This window comes from Prionailurus bengalensis, chromosome D1, assembly GCF_016509475.1.
Source record: "Prionailurus bengalensis isolate Pbe53 chromosome D1, Fcat_Pben_1.1_paternal_pri, whole genome shotgun sequence".
NCBI classification, from domain to species: Eukaryota; Metazoa; Chordata; class Mammalia; order Carnivora; family Felidae; genus Prionailurus; species Prionailurus bengalensis.
In genome coordinates, this window is record NC_057346.1 from 70,261,876 (window position 1) to 70,284,848 (window position 22,973).

General features: G+C 36.4%; 1 protein-coding gene across 3 annotated transcripts in view; it reads right to left on the minus strand.

Moving 5' to 3' along the window:
• Nucleotides 1–22,973, minus strand: part of BTBD10 (BTB domain containing 10) — an 88,212-nt gene that overhangs the window by 49,180 nt on the left and 16,059 nt on the right. The window contains exon 2 of one of the 3 annotated variants that reach the window (XM_043580716.1): nucleotides 12,066–12,221. The exons of 1 other annotated variant lie outside the window; for it this stretch is intronic. In XM_043580716.1, coding sequence (XP_043436651.1) covers nucleotides 12,066–12,166 — 101 coding nt within the window. In that variant the 5' untranslated portion in view covers nucleotides 12,167–12,221. Of the gene's footprint in view, nucleotides 1–7,065; nucleotides 9,476–12,065; nucleotides 12,222–22,973 lie in introns of those variants that run through there. One more of the 3 variants, XM_043580715.1, reaches the window with a different exon arrangement.

Here is a 22,973-nt window from a genome sequence, read left to right on the forward strand (position 1 = left end):
TTTTTTTAATTTTTTTTTTTTTTAACGTTTATTTATTTTTGGGACAGAGAGAGACAGAGCATGAATGGGGGAGGGGCAGAGAGAGAGGGAGACACAGAATTGGAAACAGGCTCCAGGCTCTGAGCCATCAGCCCAGAGCCCGACGCGGGGCTCGAACTCCCGGACCGCGAGATCGTGACCTGGCTGAAGTCGGACGCTTAACCGACTGCGCCACCCAGGCGCCCCAAGCTGTTTATAGTTTTTAAGGTGTTAAGAGATTCAAAACCATGACTCATGGACCACTTGCAACCCATTACTTGATTTTGTAAATAAAGTTTTATTAAAACACAACTATGCCCATTCGCTTATACATTGTTATGACTGTTTTCACTCTATAATGGCAAAACTGAGTGGTTGTAATGGATACTGTGTAGTCCACAGAGTCAAAAATATTTACTATTCAACCCTTTACAGAAAATGTTTCCCATTTCTACATTAAGTGTCAGTAACCGTGATGATATAAGAAATGCTATCAAATTTCTAAGTCTATTTTCAACAAATTTAATGCAAATTTCTCTCATCTTCCGCCCCACCCCCTTTTGTCAATTAGCCTTTCTATAAGCTTTTTTTCTGCTTAGTATATTGTCAGTTTCCCAAGGAACAAAGGCTAATTACTGAAAAGGGAAGCTCTCAACTGAGGACTGAGCTATGGTCCCAAAGGTCATCTGTAAGTCTGTTGTTTAATCCATTCTTCCCATAGAAATATTTTAAATGTTACTTAAATCCCAGATTTCCCCACTAAAGACAACTTTAGCAAGAAGTACAGCCCAAGAGTAGTTTTAATATGAGTCCTAAATCCTAACATCTTTCTCTTCCTAAAAAATCCCATTGTTAGATTGTCAACAAGTCTAGTAAGGCAGCTCCAGGGAACAACACGCAGCAAGAAAGTTCAATAGAAAAAAGTACCCTTGTACACTGTTGGTGGGAATGTAAATTGGTGCAGCCATAGTGGAAAGGGTTCCACAAAAAATGAAGGTATGAAGATTCCTCCAAAAATTAAAAACACAATTATTCTATGATCGATCCAACAAGGTGGAATCCAACAATTCCACTGCTGTGTATTTATCCAAAGAAAATGAAAACACTAATTCACAAAGATATATGCACCCCAAGTTTACTGATTATTTACAATAGCCAAGATAGGGAATCAATCCAAGTGTTCACTGATGGATAAAGAAGATGTGGTATGTATCCACAGTGTATACATACATACATACATTCAAGGGACTGTTACTCAGCCATCAAAAAGAATGAAATCTTGCCACTTGTCACAATGTGGATGGAACTAAAGTGTATTATGCTAAGTGAAATAAGTCAGAGGAAATCAAATATATGATTTCACTCATATGTGAAATTTAAGAAACACAACAGATGAACATAGAGGAAGGGAAGGAAAAATAAGATGAAAACAGGGAGGCAAACCATAAGAGACTCTTAAATATGGAGAACAAACTTGGGGGTTACTAAAGGGGTGGTGAGTCGGGGGGTGCGTTAAATGGTCGATGGGCATTAAGGAGGGCAATTGTTGGCATGAGCACTGGGTGTTATATATAAGTGATGAATCACTGGGTTCTACTCAAACCAATACTACACTGTATGTTAACTAACTTGAATTTGAATGAATGAATGAATGAATAAATAAAGGGCTTTTGCTGTTGATACCAGTTAACTGTAAATTACATAATCTAACTTATGTTAGATCAAGTGGACAATGCAAGAAAGGATGCAAAGGTAGAATCAAGTGACCAATTCAGAAGCTATTGCAAATAATCCAGGTGAGAGCTAAAAGCAACTGGGACCAGAGTTGTAGCAGCAAACATGGCAGAGTGGACTAGCCTAGATATTTTGAAGAATAAGACTCTGAAATTTCAGTGGTGCCTAGGTGGCTCAGTCGGTTAAGTGTCCAACTTCGGCTAGGGTCATGATCTCACAGTTCGTGGGATCGAGCCCTGAACTGGGCCATGCACTGACACTTTGGATCCTCAGTTTCCCCCGCCCCCATCTTTGCCCCTCCCCTGCTCATGCGCTCTCTCTCTCTCTCTCTCTCTCTCTCTCAAAAATAACATTTAAAAAAAGACTTTGAAATTCCAGAAATCAAATGTAGGATATGAGACAGAGGAGTCAAGGAGGACTTTATGATTTTGGTCTGAGCTGCTGAAAGAATGGAAGTTCCATTTCCTGCATGAGAATGACAGTGGGAAGCTTAGGTTTGAAAAGGATACATATATCTTAGACATGTTAAAGAATGAGATGTTTATTCAACATCCAATGCAGACATCAAATAAGGAGTTAGACACATAAGTCTAAAGTTCCGGGGAAAGGTCCGGGTTAGAGATAAAAATTTAAGAATTGGAATCTCCAAATACTTGACATTCTCAAGCAGCTCCTTACCATAGAAAATTATAAAGTAGCTTTAAAATATAGCTAACCACTATTAAAAACTGCACAGATCTAAATTAATGGTCAGATATATTTTGTACCTATTGATTAGTCATTCATTCAACAAATATATACTGAGTACTTTATGCCAGTTGCTATTCATGACTGAGAGTAAGATTATAATGCATACATAATCACATACTGTTAAAGGTGCTTCAAAAATTACTATTTTTAAAAACCTTTTGGACCACCCATCCTACTTATTACTAAAGGGGGGAAATAAAACAGTGGGAAAAAAGGTATGAAATACAAATACAAGATTTCATTTTAGAAATATATATCAAATTGTGAATATTTTAACTAATTAGTTTCACAAAACACCTTTCTAGAGAGAAATTATAGCAACTCCACAATCACTCATATTTCCAAATGTCCTTTTGAAAACAGACTTATTCCATTAAATTCCCTTCTCTATGCCTCATGCTAAAATTTTAAGCAGTAAAAGAATTAAAATTAAAAATCTAGGCAGCTCTTTCTGCCCATGGGTCCTGTCTCCATGCTTCAATAAAACCACCTTAAAAAAATAAATAAAAATTAAATTAAATTAAAAATCTAAACTACCCTGCTAAACTAAACTAGATTGATAAAATTAAAGAATGAGAGAATTTACATCAGAGTCCTTTTGACACCGGGCATTCAATATGCCTAAGTATTATCATGAGAAATAACTATAGAAACACAGAATCTAAGTTCAGGAAAACCCTTTTAGAAATGTAATCTAAACACCTATCTCGTTTCTGAATCTCATCTACCAAGTTCTCATGAATTGGCTGACCTATTGCTGTTAATGACAGGGAAGGGTAACTTGTTTTTTTTTTAAACAGTTTTGTTCCACCTTTGGAAAGCTCTGACTTAGACGGTTTTTCTTAACATTAAAGCTTAATTAAACCTTGTCATCCGACCCTAGTTCAGGGCTTTGGGCCAGTTAATTCTTTGTTGTGGGGGAACTGTCCTGTGCCTTGTAGGATGTTTAGTAGCACCCCTGGCCTCCACCCACTAGGTATGAGTAGCACCCCTCTTCCCAGTTGTTAACAACCAAAAATGTCTTTCAGACATTGCCACAGCCAAATGAGGGGCAAAATCATGCCTCTAGTTGAAAACCACTGTCCTAGCCCTATCTACTAGGACCGAATAACAATAACAACAACACTAAGATCTAAGCAGTTAATACATGCCAGGCACAATTCTGAGCCCCTTACATATATTTCCATTTAATCCTCAAAACCATCCCCAGTTGAGAAAATGGAAGCTTTATTTTTGACAGACAGAGAGAGACCAAGCATGAGTGGGGGAGAGGCAGAGAGAGGAAGACACAGAATCCCAAGCAGGCTCCAGGCTCCGAGCTGTCAGCACAGAGCCCAACAAACACGGGGCTCGAACCCACAAACAGTGAGATCATGACCTGAGCCGCAGTCAGATGCCCAACCAACTGAGCCACCCAGGCTCCCCAAGAAAATGGAAGCTTTAGAAGCTAAGGAATTCACCTAAAATTAGGTGCAAATAGCAAATTAAGTGGCAGGTCTGAGATGGGAACGAAGCAGTTCAATTTTAGAGCTCATGCCTTCAATCTCAAACAAGTCTGACTCAAACCAAGTCTAATGTCATTTCCAAAGGGCAAATCTTCACATATCTGAAGATGCCTCTTATAACGAGATTCCTTAATATCAATCAGGGTTGCCCCCAAGACCTCTAATCAGTTCCTTAAACTTACAAGGTTTCTAACTTCTTCACATCCTTCCTCTGAATATACATAGAACTGAAGACAATACTTTGGTGTACAGCAGAGTGGCTCTAGCCTTCTTTTCCATTAATTATGATGGTTTTTTAGTGGGGAGGGTGGGGGAGAAAATGGGATGATGGCAGTTATATTGTACTTTTGTATCAAGTTTACTGCCAAAAACCACCCCCAGGTCTTTTCCATGTGCAGTGTTTTAAAGCCATGCTAATTTAATGTATGTTAGTGTTTTTCAGGTCTTACGTAGATTTCCAAAAAGAAAATTCATTTTAATTTAGTCCAACAATACCAACTCAGAGATCATACTGGATCACTTAATTGATCATGCACTGTCCTTCTTTGTTCATGGTCACCTATAAATTTGTTAATTTGCCTTTTCCAGATGTGCAACGAGACAAAGCAAAGAACAAAGCCACCTTCCAAGATCAGTAATCTTGGGTAGGGTCATTCAAAATTGAAATCATGTTAACATAATCAACTTGTAGCTAACTCATTTTTCCTTCACCATACACCCAAGGATATAAAAAAAGACTTTACCAAAAACGAAGCTTAAGTCCAAATATATTATATTGCTACTAGTCAAACAACTGCATCAGAAAAAAAATCAAAGTTGCTCTGACCATCTATTTTTAGCAAACCCATTCTGGATCATTTTTAACCTATTTTTCTTTAAGTTAGTCATAAAACTACCCTTTCATTTTTTGTTCTAAAATCTTCTACTTCTCAAAATCAGACCTAGATTCCCCTATCTTTTAGTACTTCTTGTATTCTAAAACCTTTAGAAACCACAAATACCAATAAGCTTAAAATTTTATAGGCATTTCCTTTTGTAAAGGTTAAGATGTTTCAACTAGCTGAGAAGGTAATCCATTTAACTAGATGCATTCTTTATCTCTATCCCCATGTTGTCTTTTATGTCCTTCATAGCAATGTTTGCTTTGTTATTATGTATTATTGGTGGTAGTGGTGGTTTGTTCTTCCTCTTTAAAAGAGAAGCTTCCTAAGAGCTAAGGGATTTTTTCTCTTCCTTCATTGCTAGGCATTATTATTACACTTTCCTTGATTACCTTTTTAAATGTATTATAAGAAACCCTTTGGTTGGTCTTAGCATTTTTTAAACATCTCAGCTCATTTGAGCTCCTGCTTTCCTAATTTTCATAAAGATTTATTTTTTATAAACTTTATTATGGCAATCTTAGCTATTTGCTCTGTTTTAAAAGTAGTGCATATCTTTAAAGAGTTTATTGTGTAATCACACTAAGGATCTTTTTCCGTCCAAAAAATATCAAAATTACATTTTTACTTAACTCCCTAAGACATTATTCCTTTTTAAGAGAAATTTATCCTATAGAATCATGATGATCTTTTCTCTAATCAAAAGTTGGGAAAACTCAAATTGGCAAGTTAAAAAATATATACACACAAAACACTATGCAGTTCTTAAGAATTATGCTATAAAAGACTATTTCGTGACAAGGGGGTGTTCATGATTGTTTAAAAAAGGGTTATATAACAGTATATACAGTAGTAATAATTCAAAACCACTTTTAAAGATATGTGTGATTTTATATTTTTATATACACAAAAAAAAGGTTAGATGCAAAAATATTTAAAGTATATTTCTTTTGATCACAGCATAACATTTTTGTTTTCTTCTATGTGCTTTCTATATTTGTAAATTCATGTAATGAATATGTATCACTTTTACAATAACACAGGCATTATTATTTTAAAAGAACCAACAAAACCAAAGAAAATATTCTATAAAGTATTAGACAAAAAGGTCTAGCTTGAGATTTCTGCTTTTATAACTCTATTTCTAAAACAAGCTTAGAAAAACATTTCTGGTCACCAAACCACAAAAAAAGCCAACACAAGATACCAGTTAGCCTAAATATATAAATAAGTCGTGACAACCATTAAGATGACCATTCAAACTTTTAAAAATTAAATGGGGGGAAATCACAAGGATTTCCCGTCATTTCAAGGAAAGTCTGTTATAAACCATTTAAAACCATTAAAAACAAAAAAAATGTTAAAATGTATATTCTCCCCCCCACCCCAACCCCCACAAAATGAAGGGTCAGTAGGCTAGGGATAATCAAGACAAAAGAAAAAAAATTAGTCAAATTGTTTAATACTGAGCTAAAATTTCCAAATATAAATAAAGTAAGCAATGTCACCTGTTAAGATTGAAAATCTCATAACAAGAACAATTATCTTTACTTATAAATTCTGTGTGGTTGAAAATAAATTTGCAATAATCCAAAAACTTATCTGATTTACTCTCTATTTCAATGGCAGCATCTTATTCAGAGTCTACGTTCTAAAAGAAGTCATTTTAACCAATTAAAAGTCATCATTCAAATGTATTCAGTTTTGTAAAATACTACTACATGTAAGTGGTTCAACTAATGATTAATTCATCCAAAAGTAAAAATGCATTTACCCCCTTCTTTAGGAAATTATTTCAATGATTTTATTTGTATATCTTGAATTTAATTTTCAAACATATTAAAAATATTATTTTAAATTAGCCTTTCCTTAAATTTTTTATGATAGTCATAAAACACAATACCAAACATAATGCATTCTCAAGTTACATGAAGATTCTACTAACACTTTAAACGAAATAAAAAACAAAGCATCAAACCCATGAAAACAGTAAAAACACACTCAATTTATTTTAAATAACTTGCCATTAAGCTGACAATCAAGACATATGATCTTTTCATCCAGAAAAGTAAATGATCATAATGAAATAAAGGCCAAACATCTTTCTCAATCTCTCTCATATTCATAGATGTATAGAATTATAACCCAGTGATATCATGTAATAAATGAATACACACCTTACTTTAGTATATGCCAAGGTAGACACACAAAAACAAGAAAAAAATTCTGAAATCAGAGTATAAAGGGACTCTGCTTTTTCAAACAATGCAGCACTGAAAGCCAGGTCAGCATCCTTGGGCATTACTAGGAAACTTTAGCACATCTGATATTTCCATCATCTTCAAGATTCTTCTGAACATCAGAAAATATGCAGTCTCCCCCTACCTCACCTGTCCACAGACTTCCTCTAGCTTTCCTCCCTCTACTATGTAATAATGCTATTGCGGTTATTTAGGCTGCAAATGTTCAGAGATACAACCCCCTCTACATATTAATTCAGTTCATTTTCTCACAGACACTGACTCAGCCGTGGGTTGTGCAGCACTGACGTTTCTAACCAAACAGCATCGTGTGAGCTGTGATCATCCCATTTCTCCATCTCTGTGCAATGATTGGATATTGTAATTGATAGACAGGCTGAAGAAAACTCAGGAGATGAGGGCTTAGTGATATGTAGCTATGTTGCCAAATGCCATCTGTAATGCTAATTCTAGCTCTGCCAGCTTGCCAGGTTTTAGAAAACTAGGATGCAGCTAACTTTCTTCTTTTCCTTTCAATATCTTATTGTGTACTCATTCTGGACAGTAAAGCTTCTCTTTAAAAAACAAAGGAAAAATATTCTGTGTACTTTAAGAATCCACTCAAGAACTATTCTTTAAAGTAACCAAACTTTTCTATTTCTAAACTGAGACTACAAAGTGGCTTAAAAAGGAAACTGTAAAGCTCAATCTTCACGCAGTCTCAGAAGAAATGAGCATGCGTACTTGTATGTGGGAATGAAACCTTGCAGCAAAGTCTGATATTGAATGTATGATACGTTTATCTTTAGTAACCTGAGCAGACTGCAGCTCTGAGTTTTAAATAGTTGTATTTAACCCAATTCAAATATTCAAGAACTTTTAATAAGCATATTGTCAATCTAGCCATTTTAATGCTAGTTGTACAGAAAAGGTGTTCTTTTTCCTTTTTAAATACAAAAACTATTGTAATTTATAAAGAAAGCTGCTGCAATTCAGGCCAAACACTTCAGCTGAAATGGATCTTTCAGCAAGCTACAAGGGCCTCTACACAAATATTAACTACACAACTACTCAAAAAGAAACAAAGTTCAGTAATTTATTAACCCATTTATTTGTATGCACTTGCTTAAGCCAGAGGGAAGAGACACCCTGAAGTACATCCGTGTTGAGATTAGCTTCCTTGTCTTGTCTTTTATATCACAATGCTATACATACCAAATCTACATTCAAAAGAAAATTCAGAGAAGAAAGTACCTTAAAGTTTATTAGATGGAAATGAAACCACAAGGCAATGCCCACTAAACCCTCAAACCTCACTGGTAAGCATACCGATATAGTCACTATTGTTATTACTTTTAGAATTCAAGAAATTTATTTTTACACTTGCCAGTAAAGGTGGGGGAGAAAAAAAGACTGAAAAATGCATGCAATTCCAAAATGGGAATAGAACAAAATATAAGTTTAAACAAGACAACTTTTTAAATTATGTGCAAAAACTGAATCACTAAGAAATAAGGAATGCTCATTTCTTTGCTGCTAAAGACTGAAGGTTTGTGCCCCCCCCCCCAAATTCACGTATTGAAATGTATTCCCCCAATGTGATAGTATTTGGAGGTAAGGAGGTAATTAGGTTGAGGACAAAGCCCTCATGAACTGGATTCGTACTTTATAAAAAAGACCCCAGAGGATTCCTAGCCCCTTCTACCATGTGAGGACACAGCAAAAAGAGAGTTGTCTGAACCAGGAAGGGAGCCCTTATTAGATATCAAATGTGCCAGCACCCTAATCTTGGACTTCCTAGCCTCCAGAACCATAATGAAATAAATTTGTTGTTTATAAGTCACTTGATCTACAGTATTCTCTTACAGCAGCATGAACAGACTAAGACATTTACTTTTTATAAATTTAAATCCCCAACTCAGTTTCAGGTGGCAACATGACCATCTATATTTCTTAGCCTCTATGATCCAGAGATGACCATATGACATAGTTCTAGCCAACGATTTATAAGTAGATGCCTGCCTGCTAGAAATTTCTGAAAATTTTAATTTCCTAATACAAATGAAACCCCTTTCCCATTGCCCCCTTCTCCCTTCTCCCTCATTCTTGTCTGGAAGGTGAACATGATGGCTGGAGCCATCTTGCAATCATGAGAAAAAACAAAGAATATCAGAGATTTTTGATCCTAATATACTTAAGCCACTAAATCCACATCAAGTATTGCCTACTTGTGAACTTACATAAAAGAAAAACAAACCTCTAACTTTAACCAGTGTTTAGTCTGGCTTTCTTTCACTTGAATATCCCTAAATAAAATACAAAAGATAAAAAAAAAAAAAAAAAAAAAAAAAAAGGATGAGAGTAGGTAGAAGCATAAATGAAACCCAACTGGTCATGAGTTGATATAACATGAAGTTGAGAGATATGTACAGAGGAGTTTATTATACCCGTTTTCTCTACTTTGCATATATTTAAAATGTACCATAATAAGTTATCAACATTTTTAAAAATAAAAAGAATGAGAAACTTGGTTATAAATTTTAACTTTGCCATTTAGAATTTGGATGGTCTTGGGCAAGTTTATTAACATCATTTTTTTTTTTTCCATCTGTCAAATGGGGACGGTAATACTTACTATTATTCATAGAGCTCCACCTTCCAATCTAGTCACAGTTACCTATAGAAAGTCCCTGGCAGGAATGTCCTCCATCTACCTAATCATCCAAAGATTAGTTCAAGTCTCATTTTTACCCACTCAAGTTGATACTGAATCCTTCTCTGAACTCTTATTTTACTACAACTCACTACCACAGTTCGGTGCCCTATTGTCCTCTAATTGTTCCACGTGTGGATATTAAAGCATTCCATGCTGGTACCCTGACAAAGTTTTTTTTTTTTAAGTTCATTTTATTTATTTTGAGAGAGAGTGCATGCACACACATGCATGTGGAGGAGGGGCAGAGAGAGGGAGAAAGAGAATCCCAAACAGGCTCTGTGCTATCAGCACAGAGCCCAACATGGGGCTTGATCTCACAAACCGCAAACTCAGGACCTGAGCAGAAATCAAGAGTCAGTTGCTTAACCAACTGAGCCACCCAGGCAAGCTGAACCCTGACAAACTTCTGAATCTCTCCTGCAATGAGCACAAGTTCTTAACAATATTTGCTGATTGTTAGTTTTTAAAATCTCCCAATTAATTTAATATCAATTCCAAAAAATGCCATTTTTAAAAAGTCAAATTGTATACATTTTTAAAGTATCCTAAGTCATATGTTCTTAAGTGTATAAGATCAAGAGGTCTCTAAAAGTAAGCTATTTTCCCTTGGGCAGAATTTCCATAAATGTGGTTAAAATAAGCCCAAAGGAGTTCACGGTCTTTTCATTTAAAACAAATAATGTATTGGTATTTTTTTCTATTTCTCTTTAATATTTTTCACTGAAACAACTAATATTGATGCAGTCTACGTGAAAAAATGCATCAAAAAGTTACTGATGCTATAGCTATCAAGAAGAGCTATGATATTTATCACTGAGATACAGGAATGAAAAAAAAATACTGTTAGTTTTTCTAAATTTTCCTCATTGTATGCATGCACCTTTTATAAAATAAACAATAGCTTATTTTTACCTATATATGAAGTCACCATTTCACATATAATGTAGTACTGTACGTTAGCAAAAAAATATTAAGAACTAGAAAGGATAACATAGAATTCACCTGGCAAATGTATACAACATAGCAGATATAAATGGCCCACACTCAATGAGATAAAACTAATTTCTCTTTAATCTCAAAGACAAAATAATTATCCATATAAGCAGGATAAAGAAAAAGTACTAGAGCACCAGTTGAAGCACACACACATACACACACACACACCCAAACACACACACACCCAAAAAACCAAAGCAAAAAACACTCATACCATTGCTGTGCACTTATAAATTAATAAGTCAACTTAACTTTTTCACTCAAGACCTCACCACATTAAAAGTCCACAATAAAGACAGACATCTCGTCAGGAGACTTTTTAAAAAAGTACCAATTTCTCATATTTTCTAGCTACAGCATATGGTTTAAAAGTACCTGGATTATTTCTTTAAAATTACAAAAAGGATTTAAAAAAAAAAATTACAAACAGGATTTCAATATCATGGCATTTTCACAAAAACTACTAACAGTTATCAGATTGGAATTTTACATTCAAGTAAGTTAAATGCCTGTTAATATTCCCTAAGTAAATATTCACAAAGCACAATACTCTATAGGAAAACATGCTTACATACCTGCCATATGTGAGGTTTATGAGCTGCCAATTAACACAGTAAATTACCAGATAATGAAGTGTTCTAAATGAAGTATTCCTCATTAAGCTGCACAGCACAAAATGAAAGCCTTACATATAATATACAAATGGGCCGAAATTTTTGAAATAAATTTCATTCAATGCATCAAACTTTAAATGAACCTGTAGAGTCATTGCAGAAAGACTGATTTTCCCATTAGTATCGAGATGACAAGAAAATATGACACAGCCTGTAAATTATTATATATAATCTACACAGGCAATATAGTTAGAACACAAAATAAATTTCAACTAGAGAGTTTTAAATACAAAGAACTAACCTGTCTTGCCAGGGTTCACAGTTAAATTAATTATAGCATTTATTCACAGGATCACTAAGGAGATTTTAACATTACTTAGAAACAAAAATTCAAATAAATACAAATATAAGAAAATTATAAATACAAATATAAGAAAATTAAAAAGAAAGAAATGCTTCTGTACAAGTTTTTAAGGAGGAATGCAAACATAATTCTTTGTAAACCAGCCCCCAACCCCTGCAGGACTTGCCACAACCAAATGAAGTTTGGTTCTTTATAAAGGTCAATTTTATCAGAACTTTGATATGTGAAATACATATTTTCTACCTACCTTGAATGTTTATAAAGTTTACGAGGTCTACTATGCAATTTCCGATCCCAATTCTCTGGATCACTGGAGTTACTGTCATAAGGATGAGGCCGTCCTGCCATCCCACTTCAAGCTTCCTCACACTACTGCTCTGAAAGCATATGTAGCACCCATAACCTACGTGAAAGAGTAGTGTTGACCTTTAAATCTGGTCCACGCAGAATAAAATAGTCAACAATTTTACATGCTTTCTCACACTACTGTGACAGATTTTTAAAGTGATGAACAGGATTATAAAATATCAGACATACAAACTGCCACAAATGGGATTAAAACAAACACCGTAAGTCTTTTTAGGTACTTTTCATCTGATTCGTCTATTAAATCTGCTTACCCCTATGCAACAGTTTAACAGTGTGTTATTTATACTTAGCAAATACACTTAACTGCCCTCTGGGTACCTCAAGTTTCCAAACATTAATATAGAACCAAAAAAAGGAAAGCAATTCCACAAAATGATTCTTTTGGACAAAATTTCACCTGGAATACATTTCTTAATTACTAAAAGTTGTAAGATGCTTAACAAAGCATCTAGTAAAACCAAATAACAAAGCTGTTATTTCTTTAAGAGCCCCTGTAGAAATTTAGTGTGGGCTCTAAAATAAAAGTATGTAAACACCGTGATGTTTCCTTACATTGTAATTACCACAAAAATACAGTATTGATGTGATTCATACATTTCACGCCTTTTCACATGCGAGACTTGTGACTGTTCTACTAAAGTCATTAAATTATAAGAAAATTAACAAGAGCTTTATAGAACACCTGAGCTAAGTACTTTAAAGTATATTCACTATCCAATTTAACCTTTACCTTACAAGGTGGGCATTATTATCATAAATGGAATAGAAAATGGTCTCAGTAGTTTAGTAACTTTGCCAAAGGTCACAATGTCGGTAAATGGCAGGATTATAAAGAATAATGATTATATGGAATGAAGTCTTGATCTTCATAAATGTTCAAGCAGGAGTATTTTGTTTGGATATAATCAAATTTGACTTTCAGAGTCTCCAAACATCAAAAACAAACAAACAAACAAACAAACAAACCACACACACACACAACTAAATGAGGTTAGACAATCCAGAACAAAGTTAAAGAATTTGGACCAGAACAGAGGTTTCCTGACACCCACTCCTACATGCTTCCTATGCACTTTTCCAAGATGGATTTGATAGAGGGAAGTGAGGGGAGTTGTACATAAACATCAAAAGGAATCCAGATTTGGAAAAATACTATACCTTACTTTTATAAAAAATTCCAATACAATAGGGGTGGCTTCGTTGGCTCAGTCGGTTAAGCGTCCGACTTCAGCTCAGGTCATGATCTCGCAGTTCGTGAGTTCAAGCCCCGCATCAGGCTCTGTGCTGACAGCTCAGAGCCTGGAGCCTGCTTCACATTCTGTGTGTGTGTCTCTCTCTCTGTCCACCCGTCCCTCCCTCCCTCTCTCTCAAAAATAAAGATTAAAAAAGAAAAAATTTTTTAAAAATTCCAGTACAATCTCATAAAAAATGCCGAAGGTAAATTCATTCAAATTTTGAATCTACCTCAGAGCTCATAAAAAAGAATTACTTACATAAAAAATAAAAGGTTAGGGGCGCCTAGGTGGCGCAGTCGGTTAAGCGTCCGACTTCAGCCAGGTCACGATCTCACGGTCCATGAGTTCGAGCCCCGCGTCAGGCTCTGGGCTGATGGCTCAGAGCCTGGAGCCTGTTTCCGATTCTGTGTCTCCCTCTCTCTCTGCCCCTCCCCCGTTCATGCTCTGTCTCTCTCTGTCCCCCAAAAAAATAAATAAACGTTGAAAAAAAAAATTTACAAAAAAATAAAAGGTTAAAAAATATAGATTTCCACTTTAGAGAAACTGTTTTTGCTATTTGATAATTTTTTCTTCATAGTTAATTAATACTTTCTTTTCAAAAACAATTGAAATCTTACAATAAGTGGACACTTTAATGTAATAAATATGTAAACAAGTAGGTAGATCAAGGAGTGAAATTAAAATACCAGAAAAGGAGGGCACCTGGCTGGCTCAGTCAGAACTCTTGATCTCAGGGTTGTGAGTTCAAGCCCCACACTGGGTGTAGAGATTACTTAAATAAACTTAAAAAAATAATAGAAAACGCAAAGTCAGAGAATTGTACAATGGCTAATTCAAATTGCTAAGTAAATGCCACACAGTTCATATGCTGAATGCTCCTGGAAAAGGAAACCTGTTTCTTTAAGGATCAGTGAATAATTAAAAATCAATCAGATATCAGAGGAACATAAAAACTATAAAATTATTTTGAAAAAAAAATTTCAATCTCACTTCAGTTTTTAATTATAAAAATGTATTTACTAAAAAAGAAACTCTTTAAACTTCAATTTGATATTGTATCTACTTATCTGTACAGGAAAGATGAGGCAGAAGAGAAGGGTAAGAAAGAACAAATCAGACAAAGGAAAAAGTCAGAAAAAGGTGGTAACGAGTATCGAGAAAAATAAAAAGGAAAAATAAAGACGTAGAGAGGCTTAGTAGGTTGTGTAGAATGAGATTTAGAATTTTTTCCTTACTTTAGAGGTCTTCCAATAAGCTATTTCAGGCATTAACATTTCTTTACAAGAGCGTTTTATCTCCTCCTGACGTTTAACTATAAGACACACCCCTCTGGATACCCAAAGATGTCCACTGGGGGAAGAATGATAGAGAAAGTGACTAAAAAACAGAACCTCAAAGAATACATAAGGCAAATTCAGATCTACATTTTCCAACATTTTACAGTGGGTAGCATGTAGGTAGCAGATGGGAAATACCAGTAGGTCTTACTAATCAATCTATGAAAATTAATAAGCATGTATTTTACAGCCAGACACAAGAAAGTAAAGAATTTCAGATGAAAGTTATCAAAAAGGTCAACTGAAAAATCATATTTACATTTGTCAATAAACCTTAGGTATCACCATGTGAAAGATTTCTTCCCAATCCTTACTCCCAATAGTCAAGACTACTAACAGGCAAAAAACAAGGGAAATTCAAACTGTGATATCTGGAAAAAATATGCCTGTGTTTGCCTACATGTGCTGGCATACTTTCAAATGTTATCAATAAGCTATAAACAAGACTACAAATAGATAAAAGGTAAATGACACACATATACTAGTTTGAAATGTGTAATAATCTCTTCTATTTTAATCTCTGCATCATAGTGACATACTTTATTTCATTTCATTCATTCATTCATTCAAGGACTTACTGAACACCAAATATGATACGCCAAGCTATTTATAAGATGCTAAATCAAGTTGGGCATTGTTCCTGTGCTCCAAATCTCACCCTAGTAAAGGAAAAAAGCCTCAGTTGATGGCTCCACATACCACTTACTCCTGTGTCTCTCTCCTACCTGCATAGTTCTTACACCATTACCCCAATTCTTCATCTCCATTAAAACTTGGGTGTTCTTTAGGATTCCATCTTCATTTGCTGAGTCCAGGGAGACAGCGGACAAAAAAAACCATGAGGACCAAACCCTTGAGAACACCAGGTTTTACATACTACATACACTGTTTTCATTATCTCTATATGAATTCTTCAATAAGCACCCCAAATTCAACAATGCCAGGCTCTATCTTGGCCTCCCACATCAGCTAATGTCATCTCTATTCACTAACTCAAGAACTCCGAAGTCATCCTTGACTTCTCATTTCCCAACATCAAGTCTACTTCAAAATTTTGACTCCTCTCCCTTTTCATTTGTAAGGCTGCTGCCTTCAACTGAATCCTTAACATGTATCAGTTAAGGATTTTGGTTGACCTCTTTATCACCATTCAGTCTATACTAGCTGCACTGTAATCAAAATTATCTAAGAACTTTTAATGACTCTCCATGTCCTGATCTAAACTCCTTACCATAAAAAGATCCTTTAACATAGAGGACTTTTGGCTCCTCAGTGTATACTTCATACAGGCAAACTAAAGTTTATTATTGTATGGATCTTGTAATCATCAAAAACATAATTACTGGACTACTAGAAACAAAGTTCTTAGAAAACATGTCACAGTTACTGCTTTTTTAGGCATGACAGAAATTGTGGGGAATAAACTTAGGAATTCCCTGAGACTGCACTGATGGGTTAACAAGGCATAAAGAGTTAGAAAGCCACAGGATGAACACACCCAAGTTTGGGTAAACAAGATTAGGTAAACAGGGCATAGGCTCCCAGTACAGGACAAAGATACAGGAATAGAAAAGCCTCAGGATGAAAGCATCAAAAATGAGGTAAACAAGATTAGGTGTTCAGGGCTGAAATGCCACCCAACTTAGTAAAATAGCAGAAAGCTGCTTTCACGAGAAGGAAGGACCAAAATAGGTAAACAGGTAAACAGGACTATGGAAAACAGCCAGCAGAAGTTGCCCTGAGTGGAACTAATTAGCAAAAGAAAGGTGCCTTGTTGACCCTGAGGTAGCATGCTTCGTCTTTCTTGTCCTCTTGGCCAGTTTAGGTAAACAGAGGTGGCGCCTCCTGTCTGCTGTATACAACCTCCCGCCCAGCACCAGAATTTTGTTTTGTACTGACCCAAACCCCTAACACAGCATATCTTCAGAACCTCTTTTCCCCACGCCCATGAGTTAATGTCCACGGTTTCACTGTATCCTTGTGCACGCCCATTCTGATCCTAATAAAAATGGAGCAAGGGTCAGAGCAAGGACCCATACTAGGGGCTCCTGTCTCCTCCCAGACATTAGCCTCTCTTGCATTTCAATTTTGCGTCCACTCTCTTGCTGGACAAGAGAAAACTCCAGACCCAGAGCCTATGACAAGAAATAATCTAAATTCTAAATAATTTAGATATAATCTGTGCAGAGGGAGGAACAACTAGGCCAATTGGCTAGAGACATGCATTCAGGAGACTGTCTGTCAAAAGTCAACTAGGAAAAAGGCAATTCAATTACTTCTCTTCTCTTGGATATTACTATTTAAAAAGGGGGTGTGGGGGAACAGAATCTTCAAGATTATAATAACATAAATAAGTGGTCTTTGGGATACTATTTCCAGGTGGTATTAATTAACGGCAATGATCCATAGAAAAGTTTTTTTTTTTTTTGAAAAAAGGATAGTACATGGAGAATTTATTCTGTCCTATGTTATGTATCAGTGGGCTAGGAAGTTTAATTTTCTCCTATTTAAAGCTCAAAACAAGCTAATATTATAATCATGTTTTATAGATGAAAAGATCTTAGAGCTAACATTAGAATCCCAGTCTAACAGAAAGCCCATGTTCTTTTTTTTTTTGTTTATTTATTTATTTATTTATTTATTTATTTATTTAAAAAAAAATTTTTTTTTTCAACGTTTTTATTTATTTTTGGGACAGAGAGAGACAGAGCATGAACGGGGGAGGGGCAGAGAGAGAGGGAGACACAGAGTCGGAAACAGGCTCCAGGCTCTGAGCCATCAGCCCAGAGCCCGACGCGGGGCTCGAACTCACGGACCGCAAGATCGTGACCTGGCTGAAGTCAGACGCTTAACCGACTGCGCCACCCAGGCGCCCCAATTTATTTATTTTTTTTGAGAGAGAGAGAGATGGAGGGAGGGCACATGCACAAGAAGGGCAGGGGCAGAGAGAGGGAGAGGGCATCTCAAGCAGGCTTCTGCCAGTGCAGAGCCCAACGCGGGCTCAAACTCACCAACCAGATCGTGACCTGAGTCAAAATCAAGGGTCCATGCGTAATCAACTGGGCCACTCAGGTGTCCCAAGCCCATGTTCTTTCTAACATACTAAGCTAGGTATACAGAAATTCATAACATTTGTTCCCTACAGCCAGCAGATGTCTTTTTTTAAACTTCAGCCATCTTGTGGCTTTGTTCATCCTACTGGGATCTCATTCTGAATAGTGTCATTATATGAGAACTTTTCTATTAACAGAAAATTGTTTTTATCTCTCAAACTTTGCAAACAAAGTAATTCAAGTGTGGTGGTTACTGGAGAGAAAGACCTGATAAGTAAGAGGAAAAACAATGAAAAGAATAAAATCACACAGTGATACCAGCCCGAAGAGACAAGACAAGACTGCCTTTGGCTGCAAAGAAAGGCAAGTATCCAGAGGATATTTTAACTACATCAATAATTGGAGAGGCTGGAGAGAATGAATACTGCTACAGATAATTGTGAAAGAAAAAGAACAGGCTGGGAGGAGGGGGTTGCCTGGCTGGCTCAGTCCGTTAAGCCTCAGACTTTTGATTTCAGCTCAGGTCATGGTCTCACACTTTGTGAGTTTGAGCCCCCTGTCCGGCTCAGCACTGACAGTGTGGAGCCTGATGGGATTCTCTCTCTCCCTCTCCCTGTCCCTTCTGCTCTTTCTCAAAATAAATAAACTTAAAAAATAATAAAAACAACAGGTGAGAGCAACTTTTTAAAAGTTTATTTATTTTGAGAGGCAGGGAGGGGCAAAGAGAGGGAGAGAGAGAATCCCAAGCCGGCTCTGCGCTGTCAGCACACAGCCCAACATGGGGTTCAATCTCAGGAACCCTGAGATCATGACCTGAGCTGAGATCAAGAGTCAACACTTAACTGACTGAGCCATCCAGATGCCCCAGAAGCAACTTTTAAAAGAAAAGTAAACCAGAGGGGTGAAAAGAAACCTGTACAGGCAGCCAAATTAAGCAATCATGTGAGCCTCCCACAGATAACAATGATTTAAGCCTCGATAAAATACTTTTTTAATGTTTATTTTTGAGAGAGAGAGAGAGAGAGAGAGAGAGAGAGAGAGAGTGAGTCCAAGCAGGGGAGGGGCAGAGAAAGGGGGAGACACAGAATCCGAAGCAGGCTCCAGGCTCTGAGCTGTCAGCACAGAGCCCGACGTGGGGCTCAAACCCACAAAGCGTGAGATGGTGACATGAGCCAAATTCAGACGCCTAACCAATTGAGCCACCCAGGCCCCCTGTAAACCTGGATAAAATATTTTTAAAACTACTGTTTAAAAGCACTGGCAAATATCCCAAAGCATAAAGTAGTGAAAGAAAAGCACATTCCGAAAGGCAACAGAATTTTGTGTTCAGATGAAGTTCTTATGCTGAATGCCCTTCCCAATCCCCTAGAAATATGGTGAAGGAAACCAGCCAGCCACACAGCTCAAAGTAGTAGAGAAAACAGTTCAGAACTAGAAGTGCAGCTGGAAATTTAAGTCAGACATACTGGAAGTGAAAGAACCACACAGAGGTATGACCCAAAATCTAAACATAAATTCTACTAGGCTAAATTACACATGCATGGAGGAGAGACTCCAGGCCCTCTGTGGTAGACTACAGAGGAATTTACCCTTGAAAGCTGCACGGCCTAAGATCTAGGAGTTTGATGCTTTTTAAACTGAGTGCAGGCCCAACCATACACAGCCCAAGCAACAGAAAGCTGAAACCCTTATTGGCTTAAGAGTGTCAGAGGACAGAAACCACCAGAGCCAGAGAAGCTAGAAATTAAAAGGGAATATCCAAAAGTAGAGGAAGTACAGGGAGGGTGAGCTCCAAAATGTGAATGTAATCTAGGCCCAAATTTTTGGCTGATCACCAAATTACACAGGTGGCGGGAGCACTTTCCTCCACTCACTCCCCAGGAGACCATACTAAAAACCAAGTAGCTGGAAGAAGAACTAAGCACAGATATCAGATGGTATACACTGCTTGGGAAACAATGTTTACGATTGAGTCCAGGCAACTTAATGGTCCACTAGAACAAAACAACAATACTCATAAGAACATTATAATCAATACCCTGGTTTCTGCCAAAAATTATGCGATGCAAAGAAATAAGAAAGTAAAACAGCAATCAATAGAAAGTGACTCCAGGTAGGCCCAGATATAGGATTTAGTGAATGACTTCAAACCACATATTTAAACAATTAAAGGAATATATTCAAAGAACTACAATAAGAAGGTAGTCTTGATGAATGGCAGAAAGGGATTCTCAATAAAGAAATGAAAATTATCAAAAAATGAAAACTTCAGCTGTAGCTGGAAAGAATAAAATGAAAATTTCATTAGATGGGCAAAACAGCACACAGATGAGGAAAAAAATAAGGGAACTTGAAAACAGATCAGTAGAAATTATCCAATCCATAGACTATAGAGAAACAAAGACTGGATGTTATCTGTAAACACAGGTGGGAAAGCATCTAACAATACAACATGTAAGTAATTAGAGTTACTACTGATACACTCAACAAAATGGAATCTCAAAAGTGTTATGGTAAGCTAAAGAAACCAGACTCAAAGGTTCCATACCAGACGATTCCATTTCTATAACATTCTTGAGAAGACAGGGATATAGAACAGAACAGCCAGGGCCTGTTCCCCCCAGGGCTTGGGGAACTACACAGGGACAGCACAAGTTAATTTTGGGGGGGGGGGGGGGGGGGGGGGGGGTGATGGAACTATTCTATATCTGGATTGCGGTGGTGGTAGTTATGCAACTGTATGCCTTTGTCAAAATTCATAAGACCTGTACACCAGAAAGAGAATTTTGTTGGATGTAAATTTACAAAGAAATTCAAAAAGTGAAAAAATTAGCAGAGATGTTTAATACTTATAATTATCAAGCATATCAGCATGACATATTTAAACCAAGTTTTAATCAAAAAACCTAAATCATATTGTCCCCATTACCATCAAGGATACTTATAGCTATCTTCCCACTGCTCACTGCCATAACGACACACATAATTTTTGATAATGAAAACCAGTGGGAACCTTTCTACTTCTGCCACAATACTAAGTGACTAAGACAAAAAGATTTTGGAATCAGAACAACTAGTCATACGACTTTGTAGAAGCTTCTTAACCTCCAAGTCCTCAATTTCCTTAAATGTGAAAAAATAACATAATTCTCATTACCATTATTTTCTCTATTACCTATAACTTCCAATCAAATTGTTATAAAAAATAGATGAGTCAGGGAGCACCTGGGTGGCTCAGTCAGCTAAGCCTCTGACTCCTGATTTTGCCTCAGGTCATGATCTCACAGTTCATGAGTCTGAGCCCTGAGTCAGGCTCTGCACTGACAGCAAGAAGCCTGCTTGGCATTCTCTCTCCCTCTCTGCCCATCCCCTGCTCAAGCACATGCGCTTGCTCTCTCTCTCAAAATAAATAAATAAACTTTAAAAAAATATGAGTCAGGAAACCTTATATAGTAACACAGTGCTGGGCACATTGCTGACTTTCTCTAATAGACTACTGAATGCAAATTTTGTATTATTTCATTAGCTCATTCATGACTTTCTAGTTGCCTTTTGAGATCACAGAAAATTAGAATTCCTAGGAAGTTGCTCAACAATTAATGAGCACCTATAATGTGCTAGATGGTTGGAATAAAAAGATGAAACGGGTATCATCCATGTCCCGGTTCAAAAAAAAACACACAAAAAAAACGCTAAAATAATCACAACACAGGAGCAGGGGATGAATGATTAGGGAGGGATAGGATTTCTACTCACTTTCAATTATCTTTATTTCTCCAGGGAACTGACCCTCCCTGTTCTACTTAACATCAAAAATACCTTAGACTTTTCAGGGTCATCAAAAAACCACGCACTTTAGACAAAACTGTTGATAACACTTTTAGCATCTAAATCAAAACCTTATGTCATTCCTATAGTACTTAGATGAAAACAATTATTTCACTGTTAGCTTACCCATAAATTTTAATGCATGGAAGAACAAACCAACCATCCTTGTTTCTAACCTCAGCAAAAACTCCTTCAGTTATTTTTATCATAGCATTCTTGCTGTATCCCAGAAGCTTAAAATTTTTAAATTCTCTCTTTTGGAGATAAAAGTCCCCTGCTACATAACAAATTACCATAAACCCACCCAATGGTTTACAATACACATATTATTTTCTCAGTTTCTGCTGGTCAGGAATCTGGCGGAGTTTAGCTGGGTCCTCTGCAAGGCCACAATGAAGGTGTCAACCATGACCAGATCTTTATTTGGAGGCTCAACTAGAGAAGGATCCACTTCCAAGCTTACTGTGATTGTAATAGTTCATTTCCTCATAGTAGTAGGATTCAAAACTAATGATGGAGAGATAGCAAACATGCTGGCAAAATGGAGTTTTATAACTAGGGAACATCTCATTACCCTTAACATATTCTTCTGGCTAAAAGGAAATCACAAATTCTGCTCACACTAAAGGGCATGAACACCAGCAAGCAGGGATCAGAGGAACTACCTCAGAGTCTGTCTGCCATATTATCCAATATATTCTACCTATGTATTACACTAAAAGCTTAAGATTCTGCTCAGCCCTTGTTCTAATTATACATACCACTATACTAACATACACATACACACAAAAAGCATACATCTATTTTCTCTCCTTGACTTCACACATTTGTCACAGCAAAAACCTGAAACCAATCTAAATGTTCATCAAAAACAAACTGGTTAAAACTGTGCATAATATCATGCAATCAGTAAAAATGAGATAGATAATATATATACTAATAAGGAAAATATTCCAAGATACATTGCTACACTAAAAAGCAAGGTACAGATGTGCATTATGTACCTCAGTATGTTTTAAAAATTCATATGCAGGGGTACCTGAGTGGCTCAGTTGGTTAAACATCTGCCTCTTGACTTCAGCTCAAGTCATGATCTCACAGTTTGTGAGTTTGAGCCCCACAATGGGGCTTGGGATTCTCCCTCTCTCTGCCCTCCCCCACTTGCTCTCTCTCTTTCAAAATAAATAAAAATAAACTTAAAAAAATAAAAAATTTAATTAAATTAAAAAATAAAAATACATATGCAAACCAAACACGATGTGTCTAGCTGTTTCAGTCAGTAGAGCATGTGACTCTTGATCTTCGGGTTGTGAGTTCAAAATAAATAAATAAA